Source organism: Chionomys nivalis, chromosome 4, assembly GCF_950005125.1.
Source record: "Chionomys nivalis chromosome 4, mChiNiv1.1, whole genome shotgun sequence".
NCBI classification, from domain to species: domain Eukaryota; kingdom Metazoa; phylum Chordata; class Mammalia; order Rodentia; family Cricetidae; genus Chionomys; species Chionomys nivalis.
Genome location: NC_080089.1, coordinates 119,949,877 through 119,975,123, shown reverse-complemented (window position 1 = coordinate 119,975,123; position 25,247 = coordinate 119,949,877). Strand labels below are relative to the sequence as shown.

Below are 25,247 nucleotides of genomic sequence, written 5' to 3'. Positions count from 1 at the left end.
GGTATAATAAATCACCAATGCACAAGAAGATGTAATTACATAGAAACTTAAATTACATGCCATTTCTTCCAAGAAGATAGGTTCTAGAGATAGGATGCATGTGCTAGTTTAAGAGCCTAAGGAAGGAACTGGCATGGTCTCTATCATACAGCTAGTGTGTATAGGTTATTTGGTATATTAGACACTAGCTTAAGAGCCTAAGGAAGGAACTGGCATGGTCTCAATCATACAGCTAGTGTGGATAGGTTATTTGGTATATTAGACACTTCTGGTCCTGGTTGTGGGAGCTTGATATGTCTTGACCCTACAGATAAAGATCACCAGGCTAGTAATCACTTCCAATTCCCAATCTTCTGGATGGGAAAACAAGTTATATATACTTTTGAGAGGACAATGCTGTGTGCTTAACATTCCTGGTTTTCCTGGTGATCTGAGGGCACAAGGAACTTTGTGCTCCCAACACCCCATACTTATCATTCTTAAAGAGTCGACTTATCATTCTGAGGTTGATTCCATGTTTATACACAATTCCCATGGGAAATCCATTTGTTTTTCTAGAGATATACTTTTATTAAGGACACCTTGCCAGTTAATATGCACATCTGATCCACTGATGCCACCGAGGAAGCTGAGAAGAGGGGAATTCTGGGCCCTGGTGGGATTCATAAAGAAAGGCAATGGATATGGCAGAGTTATACTTGTATAGATTAAAATAGGGGTGTCTGGAGAAAGTCTGAGTCTCCTATGATCAAGTAAAGAATACAGGACATTCTTTGAGCCATGAGTCAGCTGCAGAAATCAGCCAGAGGACTGTACAAATCTCTTCTTTTTGGAGAGTCCTCTTTCATGAGGCTACAGTTTGCTGAAAACACTAACAGGTTTCTCAACCATGTTTCTATGAATTCTCTGGTTTAATAAGTTTTCATAGTGGCGTACTGTGACTAATCTTGTCTGTCAATTTGATTAGCTTGAGAAATACCTAGAAGAACATACTAAAACCCTCCTCTAAGTAAGTCTGTGAAAGAGTCATCCGAAGGGGGAAGATTTATCCTAAAAGTAGTTAGCACCATACTACAGGTTAATAGCCTATAGTAGACTGTCTTTGAGCTAACAACCAGCTCCCAAATAGTGACTTATTAGTTACAAATGATTGGCCTTGTCTCATACCTGTCTCACGAGCTTTTATAACTTATTTTAACCTTATTTTGGGATTCCTCTCTCCATGCTGTGAATATGTTTTATTGCCATTGGTTAATAAAGAAGCTGCTTTTGGCCAATGGCTTAACAGAGTAAAGCTAGTAAACTGAAAGCTGGGAGAAAGAGGACAGAGTCTGAAGAAGCCATGTGGCTGCCACCAGAGACAGATGCCTCCATCAGAGCTTGTTGAAACTTTGCTGTTAGACCACAACCTCATGGTGATGAACAGCTTAATGGAGATGGGTTAGTTTAGGATATAATAGCTAGCTAGCAATATGCTTAAGCTATTGACCAAATAGTATTTCAAATAATATAGTTTCTGTGTGATTATTTTGAGTCTGGGAAGCCAGGAATGAATGGACAGCCTCCAACTACACAATCTGTTTCTCTTCATCTACATTTTGCCCTGGTACTTTTTTTTAACCTTTCTTTCATTGGTATGTCCTAATTTTCCTGCTTCTTCCATGTCTGTCTGTCTGGCAGCTGCCTGGCTGACTGGCCCAGGGCATCTACCCCCTTTCCCTCCTCATCCTTTCTTTTCTCTTGAGCCTAGATTCTCCTACTTATTCTCTCTACCTGCCAGCTCCACCTATCCCTCTACTGCCTAGCTATTGGATATTCAGCTTTTAATTAGGCCACTCAGCTGTGTTAGATAGGCAAAGCAACACATCTTTACATAGTTAAACAAATGCAACATAAACAAATGTAACACATCCTTACATAGTTAAAGTAATATTCTACAACAGGAGCCAAGAGGAAATAAAAGGGGAAAAAAAGAAAACCAACCAAAGCAGTCATTTTTTCTGTACTTCCTGGCCACCTTGGTGTTAGTTATTCTGCTTTACCATTATCTTTCTGCCATGCTGAAATAACTAAATCTTCTCTCCCTCAAGTTGTTTTGCTCAGGAATTTTGTTAGAATGATAAAAAAGTATCACAAAATGAATTGTTGTGCATATTATAGGATGCTGAGTAGCATCTTTGACTTCACCTATAAGGTCCTATTAGTAATATGTCTCTCAGTTCAGCCACTAACATTTCTCTAGCTATTTCTGGATATCCCCTGAGGGTACTACAATCCTCTCATTGAGAATTACTATTCTAAAATAATCAACAGTAGGTTGAATGAGGAAGTAATAAAATTAGAGTATCACAGAACAGAAAAATGGATACTATGCATCTTGAGTATGTCTGAAAGTTACGGGATTGAATGCTAACATTGAATTCTAAAGCATGTGCCCTTTGCACTGATGTAACTAGCAGTTGTTAGAAAGCTCATTATTAAGGCTCATGTTCTCATGGAGTCACATAAGAAGGCAGTTTAGACAGTTTAACCCTGGTCCTAGAAGCCTTCTTGTGTGCCCATGGAACATGCATCACTGCATTGTGGCTGTGTTTAGCTCTTTAGCTCCTGGATTTAGATGCTTGCGTCCTTCCAAGATAGGCATTTGTATCTATTATAGTCCTTGCACCAGTATAATAACTTCTCAATACGTCTTTTGTTAAAGAATAAATAATTTTAAATGTGAATTCTCTGAATAGTGATGTTTTCCATTGTAATCTTTTATTTATTCCTTAGTAGAAGGAACTTAATTTTACAAAAAGAATACTCTTTGATCCTTTGAAGTATGGCAGTTACTTTGAAGGAGGAAGATAATATTCTTTTGTAAGTAATATAATTCCATAAGGAAGCAGGTCCACAAACTATGGATAAACATCTTGTTATGAACAGTTCTAATAAACAAATAAATGTTCACTTGTGTTCATTCTATTACAAGACGCTCCAGGAGAAGAGTCACTAAAAATTAGATAGGAGAAGTAATTTATGAAAAAAAATGTGCAAGAAATGGACACTTTTATCCAAGCTCTAATTAAAGCACTCAAGCTAATGAGACTAGTTTGCGCTTATTTGGCAATAAAGAAGAGATTTGAAGGTTGGTAAAGCAGGTCAGAGCACAGAATGAACAGCTGGGAATATGGACTTAGAAATACCAGACTCAGGTCAGTTCTGTGTGGCCATGGGTCTTTTCTTCAGGAATGTGTCTTTTGGTTGCCTCTGTAGGGCCCAGTCATGTTCATCATTTCTAGAAGTTAGACTATCACTGATCCATTTTAGATGGCACAGACTTAAAAATTGTGATAAGAAGTCAGTTTCTATGACTTGTGAAAACTGCAATGTCCCTTGAAAGTTTATTCTTTTCTCTCCTATCCTGTTCTCTTCTCATGTCGCTCTTCCTCTTTTCCCTCTCCACCTCTTACTTCTCCTTCCCTTCTCATGCCTGTGTCCACACAGTGTCTATCTGTTCATCAGCCCACACACCCATCCAGCATCTATCCTTCCATCTATCAATCCATCCACGCATGTCTGTCTCTATCTATGTATTTAAATATCTATAATCCATCTATCAATCCATCTAATTTTTGTGCCACTTTAGATAAATGACCGAATCTTGCTCTATTTTACCTCTGCACATTTGCAGAGAATTTCTACTTGTATTCCATTTAACTGTAAGCCAACTCATTCTGGGTTGCAACAGGACTTTCCCCAGAGCCCCTTTCTCTAGGTTTCTGTTCTTGGACTGTCTAGCTCACCTTCCTTTGGCTCAAAGTTTGTCATTCTCAAACACAAAAGTGGCTTTGTCTATTTCCCTACTTGTTTTTCCTAAATAGTGAATCTCATAGAGTTGGAGCTATTTTGTGCATAGATTAACATCTTGTATATGGCAGACATCAATAAATATCTGTTGAATGGTTATGAGGATGCTGAATGTTGTTATGGACGGTTATGTACCCCTTACATATTACCTTGTCTCAATGTTTCTGAATCTGCTTCAGGAAGGGTGAAAGTTCTCTCCATGTTCCCTCATCCTCTTGAAGGAAGACTGAAGAAAGCAATGTCCCTCCCTATCCTAGCCATAATACTCCTTATCTTCCATGGGAGAAGGGAAGGCTTAGGATTGACTAATTAAATTCTCTTCTCACAGGAACATCTGAGAATGAGGCTCTAGATGTAGATGAAAGAAGAGGTTCTAAGTAAACACATTCCCATGTGTTCTTGCCAGGGTTTTCATTGTGTATTGCTTTCTTAGTTCTTGATAAGTTAATTCTCATGTACTTCTCCTGGTTTGTAATATATTGAAATCCATAGTGGAGGTAAAAACTACACCTGCTTTCCCAGTTTTCCCTGAGTTAAAGAATCTATATCTAGTGTAGAAGGTCCTGCTGTTTATGTGTTGTTTTTATTGGTTAATGAATAAAGAAACTGCCTTGGATTTTTGATAGGGCAGAACTTAGGTAGGCAGGGAAAACAGAACTGAATGCTGGGAGAAAGAAAGCAGAGTCAAGAGAGATGCCATAAATCTGCGGCTGGAGGTAGACGTGCTGAAACTTTTCTGGTAGGCCATGACCTCGTGGTGACATACAGATTGATATAAATGGGTTAGATAAAGATGTAGGAGTTAGCCAATAAAAAGATAGAGCTAATGGGCCAAGCAATATTTTAATTAATACAGTTTCTGTGTGGCTATTTCGGGGCTTAGCTAGCTGGGCAGTCGGGACAAACAAGCAGGCCCTCCTTCTACGTATATCTGACTAGAATTACTGATGTCCTGCTAGCTCAAAAAATAAATGTTCCAGGGGGCTGCAGAGATGGCTCAGAGGTTAAGGACACTGACTGTTCTTCCAGAGGTCCTGAGTTCAATTCCCAGCAACCACATGGTGGCTCACAACCATCTAAAATGAGATCCGGTGCCCTTTTCTGGCATGCAGGCATACATGGAGGCAGAACACTGTATTGTATATGTAATAAATAAAATCTTTTAAAAAAATGTTCCAGAAAGAGCAATATATGAAATATATGGAACACAATGACAAATTTTCCAGGCACATTACACTGATTACTGTAGTGTGGTATTGATTGGTTAATGCAAAATGGTATTGATTTCACAGGCAAGGAGCACACATGTAGAATTCAGTTTTCTGGAACTTCTGTGTCATGGCAGAATTTGATTTGAATTTCTGGACATGGGTAAGAGTATTGCAAAAGTTTTTCAAGCTAAAGAAGAACTAGATATGCTTAGCAAATTTTTATAATAACAAATATCTACAAGAATATCTGTGAGCTAGGTGACACTATTCTAAGGTCTTACCATGCAATATCCTATTTATCCTTTAATCAAAGCTATGATGCAGACATTATTATATTCAATTATAGAGAAGAAATCTGAGGCTTAAAATGGTAAATTTTGCATAGTAACTCAATACCTGATGCCAAAATCCAAGTCATGCTGATACTTATTTATATGCAACTAGACTAGAAATGTGCAATATAATAACCCTGGTAACATTAAAATTAAATAAAATTTACAATCCACATTAGATACAGAATATGGCCTCCATGAATTGTAGGTACAGATCCTGAATTTGTTCAGGCATTATTAAAAGGGGTAGCAGAACCCATTCCTCTACCCCGTTCAATGACTTATCACTGACTGCCCTCTGAGACTAGGAAACACTATCATAGGATGCTGATACTAGGTCCTCTGAAGCCCTCTCTAGGACTTGGTGTTAACTCTGTTCTTCAGCTATGGAGAGAAGCACCTGTACTGAGTGGTCCTCAATGGCTTTTCCATTTTCAAGTTATATAGTTTTGTAAGAGTTGATTCCAAGAGGAGTGATAACAGTAATGGAGAAAACAGAAGACAAAAATCAAAGGAAACTACCTGCATCTCAACTATATTTGACCATTTCAAACCCTTGGAATGTGCAGGTTAGAGGGAAATGAAGGAGAAGTTTGGGGTATTTCACATATGTGAAAAATGCCTAGGTAGAAACCATTTCCTGACCTTATTCTAGGTCTGGGCTCCAGAATTCTGCAGATCCACCTCAAATATTTATTTCTTTCAAAGTGTTAACTTGTGTCCTACACTGATGCTCTTTCTGTTCTTCAGAAGCAGCGAGAAAGAACTATGTGTCATCTACCCCGAGCTTCTCTGGATATGCCTCTGTCCACACTGGAATGAAAGAAACAAACAGTAAACAACTGGGTGAAAACATGCTCATTTGTCTGCTGTGTCAAGGCTGGTTGCCAGGCATTCTTGGTAGTTTGCTAGTTGGCCACTGGTGGGCAGTATGGAAGCAATATAGCCCAGGTTATTTGCAGTTTTGATAGCCTTCCTACTGACTCAAGCAGAAAAAAATGGTTCATATGCTTTTGAGGTGGTGGCAGGCCTTTAATCCCAGCACATGGGAGGCAGAGGCAGTGAGTGAGTTCCAGTACAGGGCTACAAAGAGAACCCCTGTCTCACAAAACTGAAATGAAAAACTATCTTTTGAAACAAAAATAGGCTCCTGAAGTGTGATAGAATTATAACCCTGAATTTATAATCCAATGAAGTCACAACAATATGAAACCAAATGAAACATTAAAATATTTATAAAATTGTGAAAGAAATATATACATAGTCATATGACACTTCAAATATCTTTCTGTCATGGACTCATCTAACATATGGAAAGGTAAATAGGACTGTATACATCAGTTATTAAAAAAAACCTGACTCTGTGATGGTTGGTATTGATAGCTTGACTGGAATTACCTAAAAAACACATTTCTGGTTCTATCTATGAGGATGTTTCTAGAAAGGATTAACTGAGAAGGGAAGACCCACCCTGAATGTGGGCACCGCCATCCTATAGACTGTGGACTTGGACTGAATGAAAGGGGAAAGGGAGCTGAAACCAGCATTCAGCTCTCTACTTCCTGGATGCAAATGTAATGTGACCAACAACCTCACACTCCTCACACTCCATGGTAGACTGCATTCCTTCAAACTATCAACAAAAGCAAACCCTTCTTTAAGTTGCTTTTGTCAGATTTTGTCACAGCAACAAGAAAAGCTACTAGCACACATTTCCATATTCCCACAACAGCTGGCTTTATCATAGCAGATAGGGCTCCGGTCCCCGATTATTTTCTCTTTTAACCCCAGCTGCCTCCCACTCTTCTTTGATATATCCTACCTTTGGATCTAAGGAATGAAAAGCAACCCTTTGAATCTGATAATAGTTACTGTACTAGCTCTGTCTTGCTTACTACTCATTTTGTGTACCTTCTTTTAGGAGCATGACCAACTCTGACATCTTCATACACCCTGCTTTGGAAACTGAGGCTGTAGCAGACTGAAAACCAGCATGTTCCAAACTCTCCTTGAAGCATCTCTCCTCTCTCTGACCAAGAAATATGTGGACAGAAGTTCCAGTGTTACATACTTGCTGTTACAGAAATTACTAACACACTTTGGAAAAGAATTTTAAATAAAGGAAAAGCAATGCTCATCCTCCCTAGCACAATTTGAAATTTACAATCTCTCAAGGCAACTCTGCTCAGGAACTATGCGCTTAGAAGTAACAACTTTTTTTTTGTTTGTTTTTTTGAGACAGGGTTTCTTGTGTTGCTTCAGAACCTGTTCTGGAACTATTCTTGTAGACCAGGCTGGCCTTGAACTCAGAGATATCTGCCTGCCTCTGCCTCTGCCTCTGCCTCCCTAGTGCTGGGATTAAAGGTGTGTGCCACCACTGCCCAGCAGAAGTAACGCCTTTAACAATAATTATTATAACAATTTGTCTTAGGAAGAAAGTTGACTGTTAAAAATATTTTAAAGGAAATATAATCACCATCACCATCCATTTAAACTAAGGACTATATTTAAATAAGTACTATTTGGGGATGTTCTCCAAAATAACTACTTATAAAATGCTCTCATAATTTTGTGTACTGTTCACTAAATGTTCACGTGATTGAAAGAACAAAAATGAAATTATTTTTAAAACACATTTTTTATAAGTCTCATATTATCTTCAAAGAATTTACAACTTTCTATATGCTTAAGAATATAAAAATACAGAGCTGGGTGTGTTCATATACATCTGTAATCTCAGTGCTTGAGATGTAGGAAGGAGGAGCATAAATTTGAGTCTAGTCTCAGCTACAAATTGGAGGAGAAAATGTGAATCGCAGGAAAGAAAAAAGCAAATACTCACTTCCTGCTGACAGCCACAAGCCTCTGGTTTCACACTCAGAGTTTGAGAAAAACAAGTAGCACCTTTTGTTAGCCAGACACTTTAATCCTTTGAATGATTCTCATCCTTTTGTTTCTCCCCTTAATCTTCACTGTGAAGATCTTAACTGCTCCAAAATTCAAAACAATATCATAAATAACAACTGCAAAAACAACAAAAAATCCCAAACCTCTCTGCAATGGATAAATTTAGCATTGTTTGTGTGGAGAAGCCACCTGTAAAGAGTAACTGAAGCCTTCACTCTTAGCCTGGAACACAGAAGGTGGTAATTACACTTTCTTGACTTCTGAAGCTCACAGCAAATTGCTTCTCTCAGATTTGCTGATTGCTAGGTAAATAGAAAAAATTGATGCTCTTCCCTCATATCTTAGGGCCTCTGCTTAAAGTTGTAGAGCTCTGGGTTCAAATTATATAAGCAACCCTTAGCTGAATCCACAAGGAATCTGTATTATTTCTTTAGGCTCATGATTCATAAGCTCCCTGATTACACCCTAAGATTCAAAGCTGATATGGCAAAATTTGGGTCTGAAGGGCAGGTACAAAATACCAGCTGAGGCTACAGGCTTTAAAATGAGACTACTCTCGTAATCCAGACTCTTTACTGTACTCTTGTATTTGTTGTTTATTCTATGGTTATTCCAAACTACTTGAGTCTAGAGGTTCTCGTTCACCTCTACCTCCAATTTACCCCAAATTCTGCTGACTCGAGGTCCTATATGCCGAAGTGATGCTTCCCCACTGTCTAGCCAAGGTGGCCTAATCTCACTCTGAACTTATTGCTGTTGATCTACTTTCCCTGAACATTCACCAAAGCCATGAAATAAGCTTTGTACAAACCTGTCCATGTGCTTCCACTCTGCTATAACTTTGAAGGAGCAAAGCTGACATGGTGCGTTGTTATCCAGCCTTGACTCTCTCTCCATGGCCTTTCCAAATAGCCACAGGTCTGCCTTTGTTTTGCTAGTGTAGTCTTGCCACCCAAAGAATGACTTCCCTCTCTCTCATTTACTAACATATGATCCAGTTCAAATCCCTTCTTATAAAAAGATTTGTTCCCACCCCTCCCAGGCCACAGAGCATTTACCTGATCATACAAGTCTATGGAACTAATTCATAGAGCTCAGTTATTTATTTTCTAACTAATCACACTCTCATCTTTTCTTCTCAGGGCAAGACAAAGATCTATTTTAAGTACACTTATAGCCTGAATTTTGCCTTGTATAGGGAAAAAGACTGTATAAGGTATTCTTCTTGATTGATGTTATTTCTGCTCAGATAGTCAAGCTTAAACATCTCCAAATTCTTGGGATTTTTTATAGTGAATTTTTGTGGCTAAAAAAGAGTTTGCCATAACTGGAGGTGAGTGGAAATGAGGCCAGGGATCACTATCTCACTGATACATTCTCATTTGGCTTTCTAAAACCAATAGGCTTTAAAAGGGCCCATCTATCTAAAATAAATATCCAAACAGGCATGCATCTTAGGCCTCTACAATATTAACTTCTTTTTAAAAAAAACATTTCTACTCCCAAGCTACATACAAAACTAAGTGATATACAAAACTCAGCCCAGGTCATAAACCAGTAGAAACATCCTGCTCCCCTGTGGATCGGGTATAGACTGAATTTATACGATCAAGATTGTCTTGCTGGAAGATTGGACAGTGCTTGCAAAAACGTTTAACAATGTGTTTTTGAAAGAGCACCGAGAGATAATTCCGGAACTTCTCTCCAACAAAGGCATAGATGACAGGGTTGATGCAGCAGTGTGTCATTCCAAGAGTCTCTGTCACCTGCATGGCCTGATCTAGTCTATTAGAACTACTGCAATTATTCAGTCCAAAGAATTCCTGGAAGTTGTACAGAAGAAGGACAATGTTGTAGGGAGTCCAGAAAATAAAGTAGATAATCATAATGGCAAAGATGAGCCTCACAGCCTTATGCCTCTTCTTCTCATTTCTACAGTGAAACAGGGTTTGGAGGATTCCTGAGTAGCAGATGACCATGACAAGTAGGGGCAGGACCAGACTCAAGATGACCATCTTTAATGTTTGGAAACTCTTCCAGAAATGATATTGGCTGTGTGGAAAATGAGGACTACACGTAGAATGAAGACCTTCTTTTTGAGATTTGATGAAGATTATTTCTGGGAGTGAAGTAAACACAGCCACCACCCAAGTGACTCCACTTGTCATCACCCCAAAGGTGACTGTCCTGGCTTTCAGAGCAAACACAGCATGGACAATAGCCAAGTATCGATCAATTGTCAGGAGGATAATGAAGAAGATTCCACCAAAATAACCAATGTGATAGAGTCCTGTGAGTAATTTACACATTATATTCCCAAAGACCCATTTATTTGCAGCATAGTGAGCCCAGAATGGGAGAGTGAGCAGAAAGAGCAAGTCAGAGATGGCCAGGTTGAACAGGTAGATGTCAGTCATGCTCTTCAGCTTCTTGAAGTTTATCAGGATGAGGAGGACCAACATGTTCCCCACAAAACCAAAGACGAATACCAGAGAGTAGAGTGGGGGCAGGAGCTGGGCTGCAGCTTGTTTCACATTTATTTTTTGGCAGAGTGTTGCCCCACCATAATCATCGTAGAGATAGGTCGTACTTGATACTTGCAAATCCATTTTGCAAGAATCTATGAACACAGAAAAAGACAATGCTTAATGAAGTTAAAAGCTGTTATTGGTCTACCACAATTGCAAATGGTTTTATAACTTAGTAGGTCTTTGAGGCATAGATTTCTACATTTAATTTTCCCCTTGTTGTATGAGCTAAAATTCATGAAAGATGCATTTCATCAAATAAAATATCGCTTTATCTATCAGTGTGGGGTGAATTAATCTGTGAAACTGAGCCAGGCACTGTGCACAGGTTTAAGACCTCTATTGAAGATTCTGTTTCTAGGCATTTGCCCACAAATAGTAGGTGCTGCACAAATGCCAGCAAGAATGAACACTGAGTTCTAATCACCATTCTAAGTGTCTTACCTACTCATTCATTAACTACTTAAGAAAACTGTTTGAGGCAGGTAATATCGTTCACATTTTTCTAGATAAAATGGCCTCGAGTACAGAGAGAATGAATAAGTAAACACAAAACCACACCATACTGATTTTGAATTCAGGGATCATGAACCCTTAACTGACATGTTGCCTGTTGCTTCTTGGTAATTAACACACTTTTAGTAACATGTCGCCTCTCTGCAGTCAGGATAAAATGGGCTGATGCCCAAGTATTCTCACAGTGTCATAGAATCTTTTATTAGTTATTAAAGTGGGCCATCTTCATCTCTTCTATGAAGTTATTTCTGCTTCCTAAGTTGCTGCCACCAAAAGTTCTCATATAAGCAGAAGAAATGGCCAGGTATAAAATGTTTCCTCCATCTCTATGTATGAATATCTTACAGTCTAAATAGTCCTGTGTTCAGCCTCTGACCACAGACTTGTCCTGTCTAAGTTCTACTGCTGTGCTTGAGAATTTTCTCTACTTGATCCTCAAACCTCTAAGGCTCTTCATACCTCCCACTTAGACAGTTGAGAGAAACACCTAGAAAATCTCACCTTCAAGTGCTGAGCCAGAACAAAAATCCTCTGTAAGGAACTTAGATATTTGTAATTTGATGTGAACTTAGACAATTTTTAGTTTCCCCCTCTTTTCTGGGAGACAGGTGGGGCAGGGGAAGAAAGAGAGCACAAGAGACTTAGAACTTCTGACACACCCATGCTCCAGATGACCCACAGAGAGGTTTCATCTCTTCTCAGATGAAGATAATGATTATCAAACCAGTTTTCAGCCAGTATCATTGCTGTAGAAGCTATTTTAAGAGGTAAAAACTCTGCTTTTTTTTTTTTTTAAAAAAAACTATTGTCTCTTTTAAATACTTCATTCACAATTATGTTTTATATACTGGATGATATCACATATGGAAACATATCCTAAATTCTTACTCTTTCTGTGTCTTAAAGATTATATTTTCAGATAATCCAGTGAGCACCTGGTGCTGACAGATGTCCACTCAGGATTTCCTGTTGAAGTTTTTACTCATCATAGAGGCTGAGCTAAACTAACCTCCCAAGGGTTAAGAGGTGACTTACCAGAGTTTCTTGTCAGGGGAACGGATGTCTCAGCTCCTCTGGCTATGAGTGTTGTACAAATCAAATATATAGACAGTATAAAGTAAGAAACAAGATTTCTTTCAAGGGGGTGGAGTTTTATGAGAACGGGTATTACGTAGTGTCTCAGGGTGGAGGGGTGTTGGATCAGTTCTTCTTTTTTCATTAAAGTTGCATTTAAAGGAGAAAATAGAAGGCAGCTCTGATCTGAAATTTTATTAAGTAGTTTCCCTCCTCACATTATTTTACTTATGTTCTCTGCTCAACCAACCCCACTCCACAGCCTATTAGAAATTAGAAAGACGTTTTAAAGATAGAAGAATACTTGTATCCATTCTCAAAGCCCACATTTGAATCAAGAGAATCACTGTTTAAGAGACAAATAATGTATACAATACCTCAGTGTCTCACTGGTAAAACCCAAAGGGCAAGAAGATGTGTTCTCCTCACAGTTGCTCTTGGTTAAAGTAAACTCCAGCCAATCAGATTAAAATTAAAATCAGATAGAAGGTTCATTACAGAACAGAACTTTGTTCCTCCTTTTACCCATCCTCCACTCGCTTTTCTACATTTACCGTCCAGTATGACTCTTCTGTGTAAACTAAAGCAACTGACAAAAAAGGGTTTACATTTTCCTGGGAACCAAGCATATTTCTTGGTTCTCTCCTATATCTGGTAACTGGTGAAACACATAATTATACATTTTAAGTAGAATCTCACTCCAAGAACATAATTTATCTGGAGACATGCAGGGTTTTTCATGCAGCAGTGAAAAAAAGTGCATGATAAAATTCAGACAACATGATAATGCTATATATGGCCATATTGGGTCTCCTAGGTGGTGGATGAATTTTTTTTAAAACATGAAGGAATGACAGCAGAGATGAAAACACAGCAAAGAGGTACCAATGAGACACAAGGGCCCCTCAACTGTAGAAACATCAGCTTTGACTTAGGACCTATAGGAAGGTAATAAAACTTCAAATAGCAAAATCATTTGTTCCTAAATCAGCAAGAGGCAGCCTAGCCCATGTCCCTAGCAAGGCTTCTGCAGCTAGACTGCCACACTTGACTCCCATCAACTGCCTCATATGCATGTTGGGCTGAATAACAGTATTCATGTCACGAGCTGTTATAACAGGCTGTTGCCTTCAGTGACTCCATTTTGCTCTGTTCTTATTCCTCATTTCCAAGATTATCTAACTCAAGTTCCTGGAAATGCTGATTCTACACTTAAACTTTAATCTTGCCCTAATATAAATATTCCCACTTCTCCCATAGACTTGAAACAGGGGAGTGTTCTTCTCTCCAGGTGACTGGCATCCTCAATAAATTCCGCTTTATTTTTTTCCAATTATTGTCTCTTGGGGTCGAATTTTCTATGTGGTAAGTGTCCAAATCTGAGTTTGGTAGCAATAAGAGGCACTAACAACAAATATATGAACAAACTACACACAAAGTAAATAGCAATCTCTTAGTTACTCAGTAGTCTTTTCAAAATAAACACAATTTAAAATCTGCATTTCTTTATCATTCTCTGAGGTAGACCGCTCCGGGGCTGCTAGACAAATTTTATAATTCTGTTTCTGAATACTATTGATTCATATTGTTAGGGCTTAGGCTGTGCTGAGATAGTTTCATAGGGTAGTGGAAGATATGAGAGCTAGAGCTCACCTCCAGAGGGCAGTGTGGAGAAGCTATGGGGCTCAGAAGTCACTCAGTGTGGACCTCTGAAATTCCGTTGTCTCTCCTGTTAGGGATGTACTAGAAGTTGTGTGAAAGAATGAATGCTATCAGAGACCATGCAGCCTTGGAACGGAGGTAAGGCCAAGATCACAGTCTGCAACAAGAAGCCCAGCTGAGCAAGGATTTTACCATTTATTGAATGCCAGGTCCAGAGATGCATTCCAGTCAATTCCCAGGTAGAAGTTTGTCTCAAGGATGCACAAGGAAATGAGGGCCTATGGACTCATAGAGAAGTCTCTACTCACAAGTAAACTTTGTTCTTGTGCTATTGTTATTATTGTATTATTATTATTATTATTATTATTATTATTATTATTGCCTGGGCATAGTGGGATACACCTTTAATCTTAGCACTTGAGAGGCATAGGCAGGAGGACCTCTTTGAGTATGAGGTTAGCCTGGTCTATGTAGTGAGTCCCAGGTCAGCTAGGACTAAATAGTGAGACTTGTCTCAAAAAAAAGTTTTTTATTATGGGTATATTTCTGTAACTGCAGTTTTAATTGAGGTCTTATATATTAGTTGTATAGCTTTGCCAGTTTTGATTTACAAGTTATAAAACTCCATCAAGATCTAGTCATAAGGGATATATCTTCCCTATGGCCCAGGAAGGTGTCTTTGGGTCATTTTGACCTTATTTATATAGATCAGATAGTTTTTAACTTCATAAAAAGGAAATCCCAGATGCTGCCTTTTTCCGGCCTGGTGTCTTTTGCTCCACATCACAACATTAGGTATATTTTACAAAGGAGACAAGAACTCTTCTGTAATTTACTAACAGAAACAATGTTATACTAATTGTCATTGTCAATGTTCTTTTGTCCTATCAAGGAGGAAGTCTACCTTTATCAGGGTTGCCAGAGACTCCTTCCAGGTTTTACAGAAATAAAAAGCCTCTGCTTTACCACTTCTCAATGTCACACATTTGCCTCTGTGCCTCAGCAATGATGCTTGGGTTCAATGACTCCCAGACTCTTTACTTCCTGCCTCACACTCCTGTCATGAAAACTGGAATTGGGAGACACTATTCTATTTTCCCATCTTTGTCTTTTTCCTCTAGACATTCGTAATGAAAGCGTAACCCCCTCCCCAGCCTAACCATTTTGTAAACTCCATGAAAAATATCAAATCATGTATTCTCAGAGGCTGTCTGCTATATACTTTCATTAGATATGTCTAGGACATGACATAAACCACTTAGCGCAATTTGGAATTGTGCCCTATGTATTTGGAATCTTTATTTTAGAACAGTGCCAAGACATGGATCTAAGGCAATCTTGTGAATGGTAACAGAATCTAAGTACCAATTAAGGCTTATAACACACCACAGTCATCTCTAGAGGTCAGATCACATCTGCAGCTCTATGCATAACAGGATATTATATAAGGCTATTCTGATCACTCTAGAACTGACAAATACAATCTAAGACTGAGGCCAAGAAGTGTTAAGTGCTTCGCCATTATAGAGGAAACCACCGACACTTGGGGTAGACACCTTTCCTCGGCTTACTAAGAAGTGACAGAACCATCCCTGTGCTGTCTCATCAACTCTTTCTAATGTCTGTAGAAGCATTAGTGGGAGGGCAAGATTAATTCATGCTCTTCCTCTCAGAGCCAGGAGGGACTCCAAGAGAGTCACATTAGAAATGGGGGTTTATAAGAGGAAAGGGCAGCCAGTCAGTTGCAAAGGGGACTAAAGGGTGGAAATTGAGGTGTGTGTGTGTGTGAAGGGGTAGAGACAGGATATGTATGAGGAAACAAAGATATCTCAATACTTCATGTTCACTAGGTTGCATGGCTACCAAACAAGGTGGACAGGGTACAGTTGTATTATGGAGCCCACTATCAGAGACAGGCAACATCATCACCCAAGAAATGGTGAGTTGGAAAAAGCTCAGTTTGAAGGAGATTTTGTGTGACCTAATAGGTAGTCATGGGTGTCCTTACTAGCTCTGGGTCCTCTGAAGGAAGAACACAACAGTGTTCATCTTTCTGGGCATCTTTGCCATTACAGAAGGGCCTGTGGTAGGAACCAGTTCTGTAAAGAAATGTGCATCCTTCTGGTCATATCTGCTTTCCTTATGGCTAGCCTATCCTTGGAAAGCATATGCCCTGGAGATCATCTTGAAGAAGACCACAAACAGGGCTGAGGGTGGGACTGGAGTTGGGACAGAAAGGGCGGAGCTCATACCTGTTTTAAGCACAGCCTTTCAGAATCTAATTGACTCTGAGGACCAATTGAACTTTATTCAAGAGAAAAAAAAAATAATTGCATATTGCAAATACATTATATTAGGAGGTTTAAAAGTCGCTGTCAATGAGCCAAAACTTTACTCAGTTACCCGATGTTTGCTTATGAATTGCTGAGCTGATGTGGCACAAGCTTTATGCTGGGGACAGCAGGGATACAACTCTTGATTTATATATACTCCGACACACACACACACACACACTCACACACACATTCACCATACACCACGCCACACCCGAACCTTCTCAAAGTTACAGATATTATGTGTGGTGGTTTGAATAAGAATGGCTCCCTATAGGCTCATATATTTGAATGTTTGATCACCAAGGAGTGGCACTATTTGAAAGAATTAGGAGGTGTGGCCTTGTTGGAGGAAGGGTGTCGTGAGGGGTGGGCTTTGAGGTTTCAATGGCACAAGTCAGGCCCAGGGTCCCTCTCTTTCTGCTGCCTGTGGATCCAGATGTGGAACTACTTCTCCTGCACTATGCCTGTATGCCACCATCTTCCCCACTGTGATGACAATGGACTGCACCTCTGAAACTGTAAGCAAACCCCAATTAAATGCTTTCCTTTTTAAGAGCTGCCATGGTCATAGTGTTTCTTCACAGCAATAGAAAAGTAACTAAGACAATATGCCTATTATCCTAACAAATCACTTATCTTAGTGTCTATATCTTAACAAATTCTAGCCAGTATTGGTCACTTTCTAAACCTAGGACTGTTCTTTGCCCACCCCATTCCTGAGCTCCCTTGCAGAAAAACTCATAGTGTTCTGCATGATGAGTTTCTGTAGAGGTACCTGGGTAGTCAACCTTGCTGGATAACCTCATTTCAGGTAATTTCATTTATCAGAGAAGTTTAAATAATGGGTAAAAGCAAAAGGAAAGGTTTACTAGAGTCCTTTCAGGCAGTTGCAGAGTCCTCTGCACATACTCAACCTCCCCAGCTGCTTTGACAGCACAGACGAAAGGCCATTTAGGAACAGTGTCAAGCCCACTATTCTACCAAAACTGTCCAAAGGCCCATCCCTTGGTACGGTAGCCTTTCTTCTCCCTCATTCTCCTTTTCCTCAGACTTTGCACTCAAAAGTTCTCCCCAGATGACTTCAGAGCTCACTTCTGGAAACACTTAACAGATAACCCATACAAGGCAGTTTCTTCTGTGCCTACAAAGTCCTACTGTATGTGTTCATACCGTGCTGCATGACCACCACTGAGTTAGTCTCTGCCCTTTGGATTCTCAAAAGAGTCCTATATATGCCTTTTCCCCTGTGTTCACGTGATCATATATGAGCCCTCTGCAACTCATGCCACTCTCCAGGGCCCTGGTCTGCAAGGTCCAAAGGACATCAAGGACATGACAATGGACATTCGTTTTCACCTTACCCATCCAATCTGTGGACACTCAGGCTGCTTTTCACACTGCACCTCACAGCAAAAAAAAAAAAAAAAAAAAAAAAAAAAAATTATAAAAATTATCTCCCATCTGTATTAGTCAGTGTTGTCCTTAACAAATAACCCCTTGATCCAGTGGCTTATCATAGTGAACATGGACTTCTTGCTCCTTTTCTTCATGGCTGTGGCCCTGGCTTCATTTCTTTTATCTTCTCACTCACTGAGATGCATGGCTTTAGTTTGCTAAAAAGAGGCTCACACCAGCCATGCTGAGGCTGTAACTGCAAAAGACAGGGGTCCTCTGTGTTTGTCTTCTAATGGCATAGCTGCAGGATTGTGTATAACCTGGAAGGCACGCTATAAGTCATTCCCCTCTATCAGGTACCAGGTATGTGGAAGTACAGGGGAAGTTGTGTGTAGTTGTGAACAAAACAGTCAACCACACTGGTGTAACAAAACATATGCTTGTTTCTTTTTAATATTTCTAGCAATATAGACAGAACATTTATTTATTTCTCAAATCATAGATTTAAAAAATATTTACATGTCATCATCACTAAAATGAAACTATTAGCATATCTGAAGGTGTTACTCTTATTCCCCACTTCTTTGAGAAACTTTTTTTCATCATGTGATAACAAAGCCAAACCATAAAACTTCCAGTTTCCAGGCTGTCTGTTTCTTTGTTTGCTTCTTCTGTCGGATGAGAAAAACAATATGGGATAGGGAAAAGCATTCTTGGTTCATTTAGGGGAGATATTTATTATATGAGAAGGAGTTCGTCTAACTCTTTTCCTTTGTAAATTAAATTGTTAAAGCTTTGATGAGAACTGACTTGATTTGGGAGCTCCTACTCACCGGAAGGACAATCTATCATCGTTAGCACATCCAGGAAGAACAATACAAAGTAGTTTAGGGAAAACAAGGCTGAGAGAACAAGTGCACCGCTGACAGCCGCTGTGTAGCATATGCTGGGTTCCCGATGGCTTAGACTCTATATAACCGTAACTGGGTAAGTACACAGATCACAGACTCAAGGCCCTGCCAATCCAGAGTTGTTATGTCAGCTCTTATACTCAATGCCAGAATTTTCTCTACAACTAATGCAATACATTCAAGGCTTGCAAGGTAAGAACTCTTACAGAGGTATTTTGTCTCATATAAAAGTTAGTTTCCGGTCTTGATTTTATATTTTTCTATTTTTGATTTTTTAAAATCTTTGAATTACGTTTGTATACAAAAATAAGGCACTAGAAAATAGTCTGTGACACATTTCTTCTCACTCTATCTATAATCTCTTTTTGTATAGGCTTATCCTGCCTGGTAATTAAGATATGTTCCTAGGGTAGGAGTATAAATCCAAAACAGGGGCTTCTGTTCCTGCGGTATCCATCCCTTTCTTTAACCACAAAACATACCCAGTGCTTTTTCTCTCCTGGGACATCCAGGAGCTCATGCTTGGCTGTTTCAAACACACTTTTCTCTGGCCCATTGATATTTGAAGTATGGAAGTTAGAAAATAAAGACCATGGGGAGATGAAGCATATTTTATAAACAATAATTTTATAAATATTATTTAAGGAGTTGTGGCTTGATAAACATGTAAGCAATGGAGTGTGATATTGAAAAGTTTTTCCATGTTGTCATAGTAAAAATAATGTGCAATGCAGTTATGTATAAAAGAATGTGCAATGCAGTTATGTATAAAAGAATCAGGGGACTCAAATAAACTTCCCAGCAAACTATTGCAGTTCCCAGATTTTCCTCAACCTGATAATGCCTTCACCATTAAATACAGGTGGGAGATGGAGCCAAAGACCAGGACATTTCTTTCCAAATGAAAAGGGCTCCTGCTCCCTTTCATCTCCATCCAGAATCAACAATGCTTGTCTCATCTTTCTTATCCTCACACCCTTCTTCCTATTCATTCCAAGCTCATCTTGTTAGAAACAGGGAGAAACAGAGTGAAGACTGACAAAATAGTATTACCACAAGAAAATAAGGCTCTTCCTAGAGGCAGAGAAGACTTCACTGGAAAGCCGAAGATTCTACCAACATTTATTCTAGAATGTTACCTGAGCATGTATTAGATGTACAAGAAGTGATGTAGTTCTGTCTTGGCATAATCCTAAGGTTCCTGGACACCTATTCTTCAATGTATCTTTGAGCAGTGGTTCTCAACCTTGTTAATGCTGTGACTCTTTAATACAGTTTCTCATGTTGTGGTGATTCCCAAGCATATTTTTTTTTGCTACTTCATAACTGTAATTTTGTTACTGTTATAAATTGTAATGTAAATATCTGCATTTTCTGATGGTCTTACGCAACCCCTCTGAAAGGGCCTTTCAGGCCCCCAAGGGATTGAGACCCAAAGGTGTGAGATTCACTGACTTTGAAGCTTGTTACGATATACAAACTGTTCCTTGTACCCTGATTAGAAAAAAAAAAAAAATAAAGCAAACCGCCCCTTGCTTTACAATCCAACTGAGACTTCTTGTTCCCCAGTGGAAGGGGTGTATGTTGAGCTCACTCGATCTGCAGTCTCTCTGTAGAAAACCGGGCACTGTTTGCAGAGACGTTTAGCAATGTGCTTTCTGAAGAATATGAAGAGATACCTTCGGAACTTCTCCCCAACAAAGGCATAGATGACAGGGTTGATGCAGCAGTGTGTCATTCCAAGAGTCTCTGTCACCTGCATGGCCTGGTCTAAGTGATTGGAAATCATACAGGTACTCAGTCCCAAGAATTCCTGGAAGGTGTTCAGGAAGAGAACAATGTTGTAGGGAGTCCAGAAGATAAAGTAGACAATCATGATGGCAAAGATGAGCCTCACAGCCCTGTGCCTCTTCTTCTCATTTCTACAACGAAACAGGGTGTGGAGGATTCCTGAGTAGCAGATGACCATGACAAGTAGGGGCAGGACCAGACTCAAGATATTCCTCATTATTGCATGGAAATTCTTCCATACTGATGGAAAATAAGGACCACAGGTTTTATGATTATCTTCTTCTTTGAATTTAGTAAATATGATTCCTGGGAGAGAGGCTAGCATAGCCACCACCCAAGTGACTCCACTTGTCATCACCCCAAAGGTGACTGTCCTGGCTTTCAGAGCAAACACAGCATGGACAATAGCCAAGTATCGATCAATTGTCAGGAGGATAATGAAGAAGATTCCACCAAAATAACCAATGTGATAGAGTCCTGTGAGTAATTTACACATTATATCACCAAAGGCCCACTCATTTGCAGCATAGTGAGCCCAGAATGGGAGAGTGAGCAGGAAGAACAGGTCAGAGATGGCCAAGTTGAACAGGTAGATGTCAGTCATGCTCTTCAGCTTCTTGCAGCTTATCAGAATGAGAATGACCAACATGTTCCCCACAAAACCAAAGATGAATACCAGAGAGTAGAGTGGGGGCAGGATCCTGGCACCCATCTGCTTCACGTTGTATTTATGACATGGCTCACCATTTTCATAGTCATAAGGTGTGGTGACATCTTCATCAAGTCCTTGGATACTTCTTGCAAACAGAGAATGAGATGTTGATAGTATGCTATGAATGATCTGAGGTAACATATCACTGTCTTCCATTTCCCTTGTTTCTGGGGACAGAGAACAAAATGATTACCTGTAACACAAATGTCAAATTCCCTAATCCAAATAGGCTTGCCCTACTCAAAAAGCCTCCCAGTCTTTAGTTTCACCCTTATAGTCATCTCCTTGATACCATTTGCATATCACTTTCCTCTTATTCCTCATAGCAGACACACTTTGTCAACTCTGCAACCATTTGCTTAATACGCTTGATATTCCCTAGTGAGCATGTTACTCATTGTAAAGCTACAAATGATGAATGTCTGCATTTACTACCTCCTCTGCATGGGGCAAACAGGAGAATGACCCATCACTGAGTGATAAGATCAATTAGAGTCTGCTAGGAGGTTTCTGTGGAGGTTCTTACCCAATAAAAGAGACACAAAAGAAACACTGTTGACTCTAACTTGTATAGCATAAGCGTGGTGCTTAGGTCTATAAACAAAAGACCTAGATATTGTACAGAAACCTTAAAGGTGCTCACTTTCTGAATTCTCATTTGAGAAAGAAAATAACCCTTTGTAAATTGTATCATCTATTCCTTGCAGCCGAAAGCACTCTAACAACCCTCTCAACTCCTGCCTCCACATCCTTCCACACTTCTTTTGACAAGGTGCAATGGCAGCCCAATGTTCAAATGCTTTATCTAATTCTCACTGAGCATTAATTTCTCTATTCAAAACCCCTTTGAAGGCTGGAGATGACTTAGCACTCACTGCTCTTTCAGAGAACTCAAGTTGGTTTCCTGCATCCTCAACAGGGAGCTGTTAAAAACCTGTGACTCCAGTTCTAGGAGATCTATCACCTTCTGACATATATGGGTACCTCTACATACTTAATTCACATAAACTGAAGTACGCTAACATGCTTACACAAAACAAATAGACAGATAAATCTTAAAAAAAAGAGAGAGAAAAGAAAAGAAAAACTTCTTTTTAAGCTTCTAGGACGATATTCCTACCTGACTACTCATTAATATTTTTTGTGACATCTCATTGCCTACTCCATGAAAGCTCTCAAGGCAGTATACTTGGCTTTTGCTCCCTTTTACCATTTGTCTCTTTATTCTTACTCCAAATTCTTCAATTCAGATTGACTAAATTAAGTCAACTAATCTCAGGATTTTGATTTTCCTTCATGCTAAAGTTTTCCAAGGCTCTGTATTTAAGTTCCACCTTCTCCAAAACCTCAGTTTAATTTTTCACTATCTATAGTATCTCTTCATGAATTTGTCCACACATTTGTTTAACATCTACTATGAGTTATACATGAGGGGACACACACATACACTGCTATACATGTTTGGAGGTCAGAGGACATTCTGTACTTTCCCTCCTGTAAAAACTGCAGGGATTTGAATTCAGGTTATTAGGTTTGTACAGCAAGTACTTTGACACAAGAACTATCTAGCTGACCAAATTGTGAGGTCTTTATCTTAGTTATTATCATTTATTACATTGTGTAAGAATCTAACTCTGGCATTACTCCAAATCATTCCTCTTAAGAAAATTAAGAGTTGTCCTTCAGAACCAAATAGATTGGATTCAAATCTGATAGATGACCCAGCAGGTAAGAGCACCTACTATTCTTGCAGATGATTCGAGTTCAGTCCCTAGCACCCATGACAGATCCAATGCCCTCCTTTGGTCATGGCAGGTTGCTGAACTCATATGGCTTTCACGAACACGGACACACACACACACACACAGAGACACACACACAAAAAAAATTAATCTCAAAAATTAAAAAATCCTGCCTCTAACATAAAAGCTCTATAATTTAAAGTCAAGTATCTGTTTTCCTGTATAGAAACGCCAGAGATGAGGTCTCAGCACAGCTTGTGCTACAGATAAATGTTCCATGTTAGTGTTATAGCATATGAATTCTATCCTACATACTTGTCAAATTCATCCTCTCTGCCCTCTATAAACTGTTGGTTTCTTGTATCATCCACCACTCACTTCATATTGACCTTTCCTTCACTTGTATATGGGTCATCACTCTCATTCAGTCTGCTCTAACAATTAACATTACATATGCACTCCTCAGCCTGAAACCCCAGTAGCCACTTGGATGTGGTGGGACTTCGTAGTGGTTGATCTGCTCACTAGGGAAACTTGCTTCTCAGTTTCGTCTCCAGTCATTTGTCACATTCCCAGTCCTGTGAACAGCTACAACCAGCTTCTCTTCATTTCCTACAAGCTCACCATTTCCTTCACGCCTTGGTGAGTCATTCTATGTGTCCCTAAAATGGCTTCTATTCATCCTTTCTCCTACTCAAATGCCCCTTCTCTTGTGAAGCCTAATTTGTACCTTCTGACAAATCACTCTAGTCTTGTGAAATCTAAGTAAGCACTTATGCTATCATTTGCAAACTGCATCCTTCTGAGGTTAAGGAGTGGCAGTGTTTTTAATCTTTAACTCTTATAATTTCATCTGGCTAAAAGAGTTACCAGTAAATGCTCAATGAATGAGTGCACAAAAGTCTATAATAGTTATAAAATTATAAGATGTAACACCATTAAATCTTGATTGTTAAGAATACATTTTCCTGATATTGACAATAAATTTGTTTTTATCCACCTATATAGTACAGCATTTTTCCATCCCTTCAGTGATTGCCACATTTTACATGCTTGCATTTCACATCACCGTGCCATATCACTAGACTGCAAAAACTAAATGAGATCTCTGATGAAAGTCAGGAAAAAAATGTATGTGCCTGAATAATCCCAGTGCAGTAAGTCCTGGTCTGTTCCTGAAGTTCCAGCTGTTATGGAAAATTCTAGACAATTCATATAACCCCATGACATGTAGCCAGCATCTAGTTCCCACTTATTCAAACAGCCAACAAAGCAACTGAAAGGTACTCCTGTTTATCACTTTGGGCATCAAAACCTGGCACCCAGGGCTGTAGGGAAGCTGCCTCTCAGAAGAGGGGGAGGGGGGGAGGAAGGGAGAGAGAAATATATAGAGAAATTTACTTTTCAGCTTGTGTGACCCTCATGAGAAGAGATAAAAGGCATATTTAAAAGTTTAAAAGAAATATTTTGGTTCTGAACTTGGACTATTCCATATATGGACTAGAGGAGAAAGATTTCATGACAGAAAGTTCTAGAAATTGCAACCCTCTGCATGCTAAGAAGGACAGAGTAAGCCTGTAGGTGCCTAGAAGATGACCAGCCAGAGTGCTTTTCCTCCCTGTGTCCCCTTTTCATTACCTGATCCCCAAAGGATGGTCTCATCCAGCAACACCCTCATTTCCTCACTGCCACCAGGGTCATTCGAACATTTCTTAATGTATATTACACCCTCTCTTCTACCTGAATCTTGGTCATTGTCTCCACATGCATAGGGTGCACAGCCTCTCAGGCTTCTCTCTGGCACCCAGCACCTCAAGCTTAGAGGTGTTTGAGCTTAACATTCATAAAGTCATGGAAAAATCACAACTCACCAGGGATGACTTCTTGGTAGCACTGCTATCTCAGGCTTCTCAGCAACGAAAACCTCAGATCTAGAGGTAGAAACTTGGTGTGCAGAAGTAGGAAATAAAGTTTCCTGCAGAGAGAGAAGGCGGAGATAGAAAGGCAAGTGATGGTAAAGATTTGAAGAGAAAAACATCAAAGATTCACAGTTCTTCTTTTCCAGCCAAGAACATTGTATACTGGGCTGAGGTCTCCACAGGATTAATTTTGAAATCTTGCTTATGCAATTTTGAGTGTGAGTCAGCCACTCCCTGTCCCCCTGCTTCAGTGTATTTCAATTCCAGGCTTCTTTGTCTCATACACCTTTCATAACTTTTTCACTCTTTGTTCTCTCTGTGTAAACTAGCATGGCCCAACAGCAATAAGATCTTTTACT

General features: G+C 39.4%; 2 protein-coding genes across 3 annotated transcripts; both read right to left on the bottom strand.

Moving 5' to 3' along the window:
- Positions 1-6,425: 6,425 nt before the first annotated feature.
- On the bottom strand, positions 6,426-12,849 carry LOC130873786 (C-C chemokine receptor type 5). Of its 2 annotated transcripts, none has more exons than XM_057768738.1 (2): positions 12,798-12,849; positions 6,426-10,922 (listed from the first exon to the last, which is right to left on the bottom strand). In XM_057768738.1, exon 2 carries the CDS (start codon positions 10,909-10,911, stop codon positions 9,850-9,852), a length of 1,062 nt encoding a protein of 353 aa, XP_057624721.1. In that variant the 5' UTR covers positions 10,912-10,922; positions 12,798-12,849; the 3' UTR covers positions 6,426-9,849. The 2 variants fall into 2 exon arrangements, with proteins under 2 accessions (XP_057624721.1, XP_057624720.1); XM_057768737.1 differs by lacking the exon at positions 12,798-12,849 and adding an exon at positions 12,382-12,441.
- Positions 12,850-20,232: 7,383 nt separating this feature from the next.
- Ccr2 (C-C motif chemokine receptor 2) lies at positions 20,233-25,039 on the bottom strand. Its single transcript, XM_057767370.1, has 2 exons — positions 24,841-25,039; positions 20,233-21,394 (listed from the first exon to the last, which is right to left on the bottom strand). The coding sequence occupies exon 2, from the start codon at positions 21,381-21,383 to the stop codon at positions 20,262-20,264; it is 1,122 nt and encodes a 373-aa protein (XP_057623353.1). The 5' UTR covers positions 21,384-21,394; positions 24,841-25,039; the 3' UTR covers positions 20,233-20,261.
- Between the last annotated feature and the right edge of the window lie 208 nt (positions 25,040-25,247).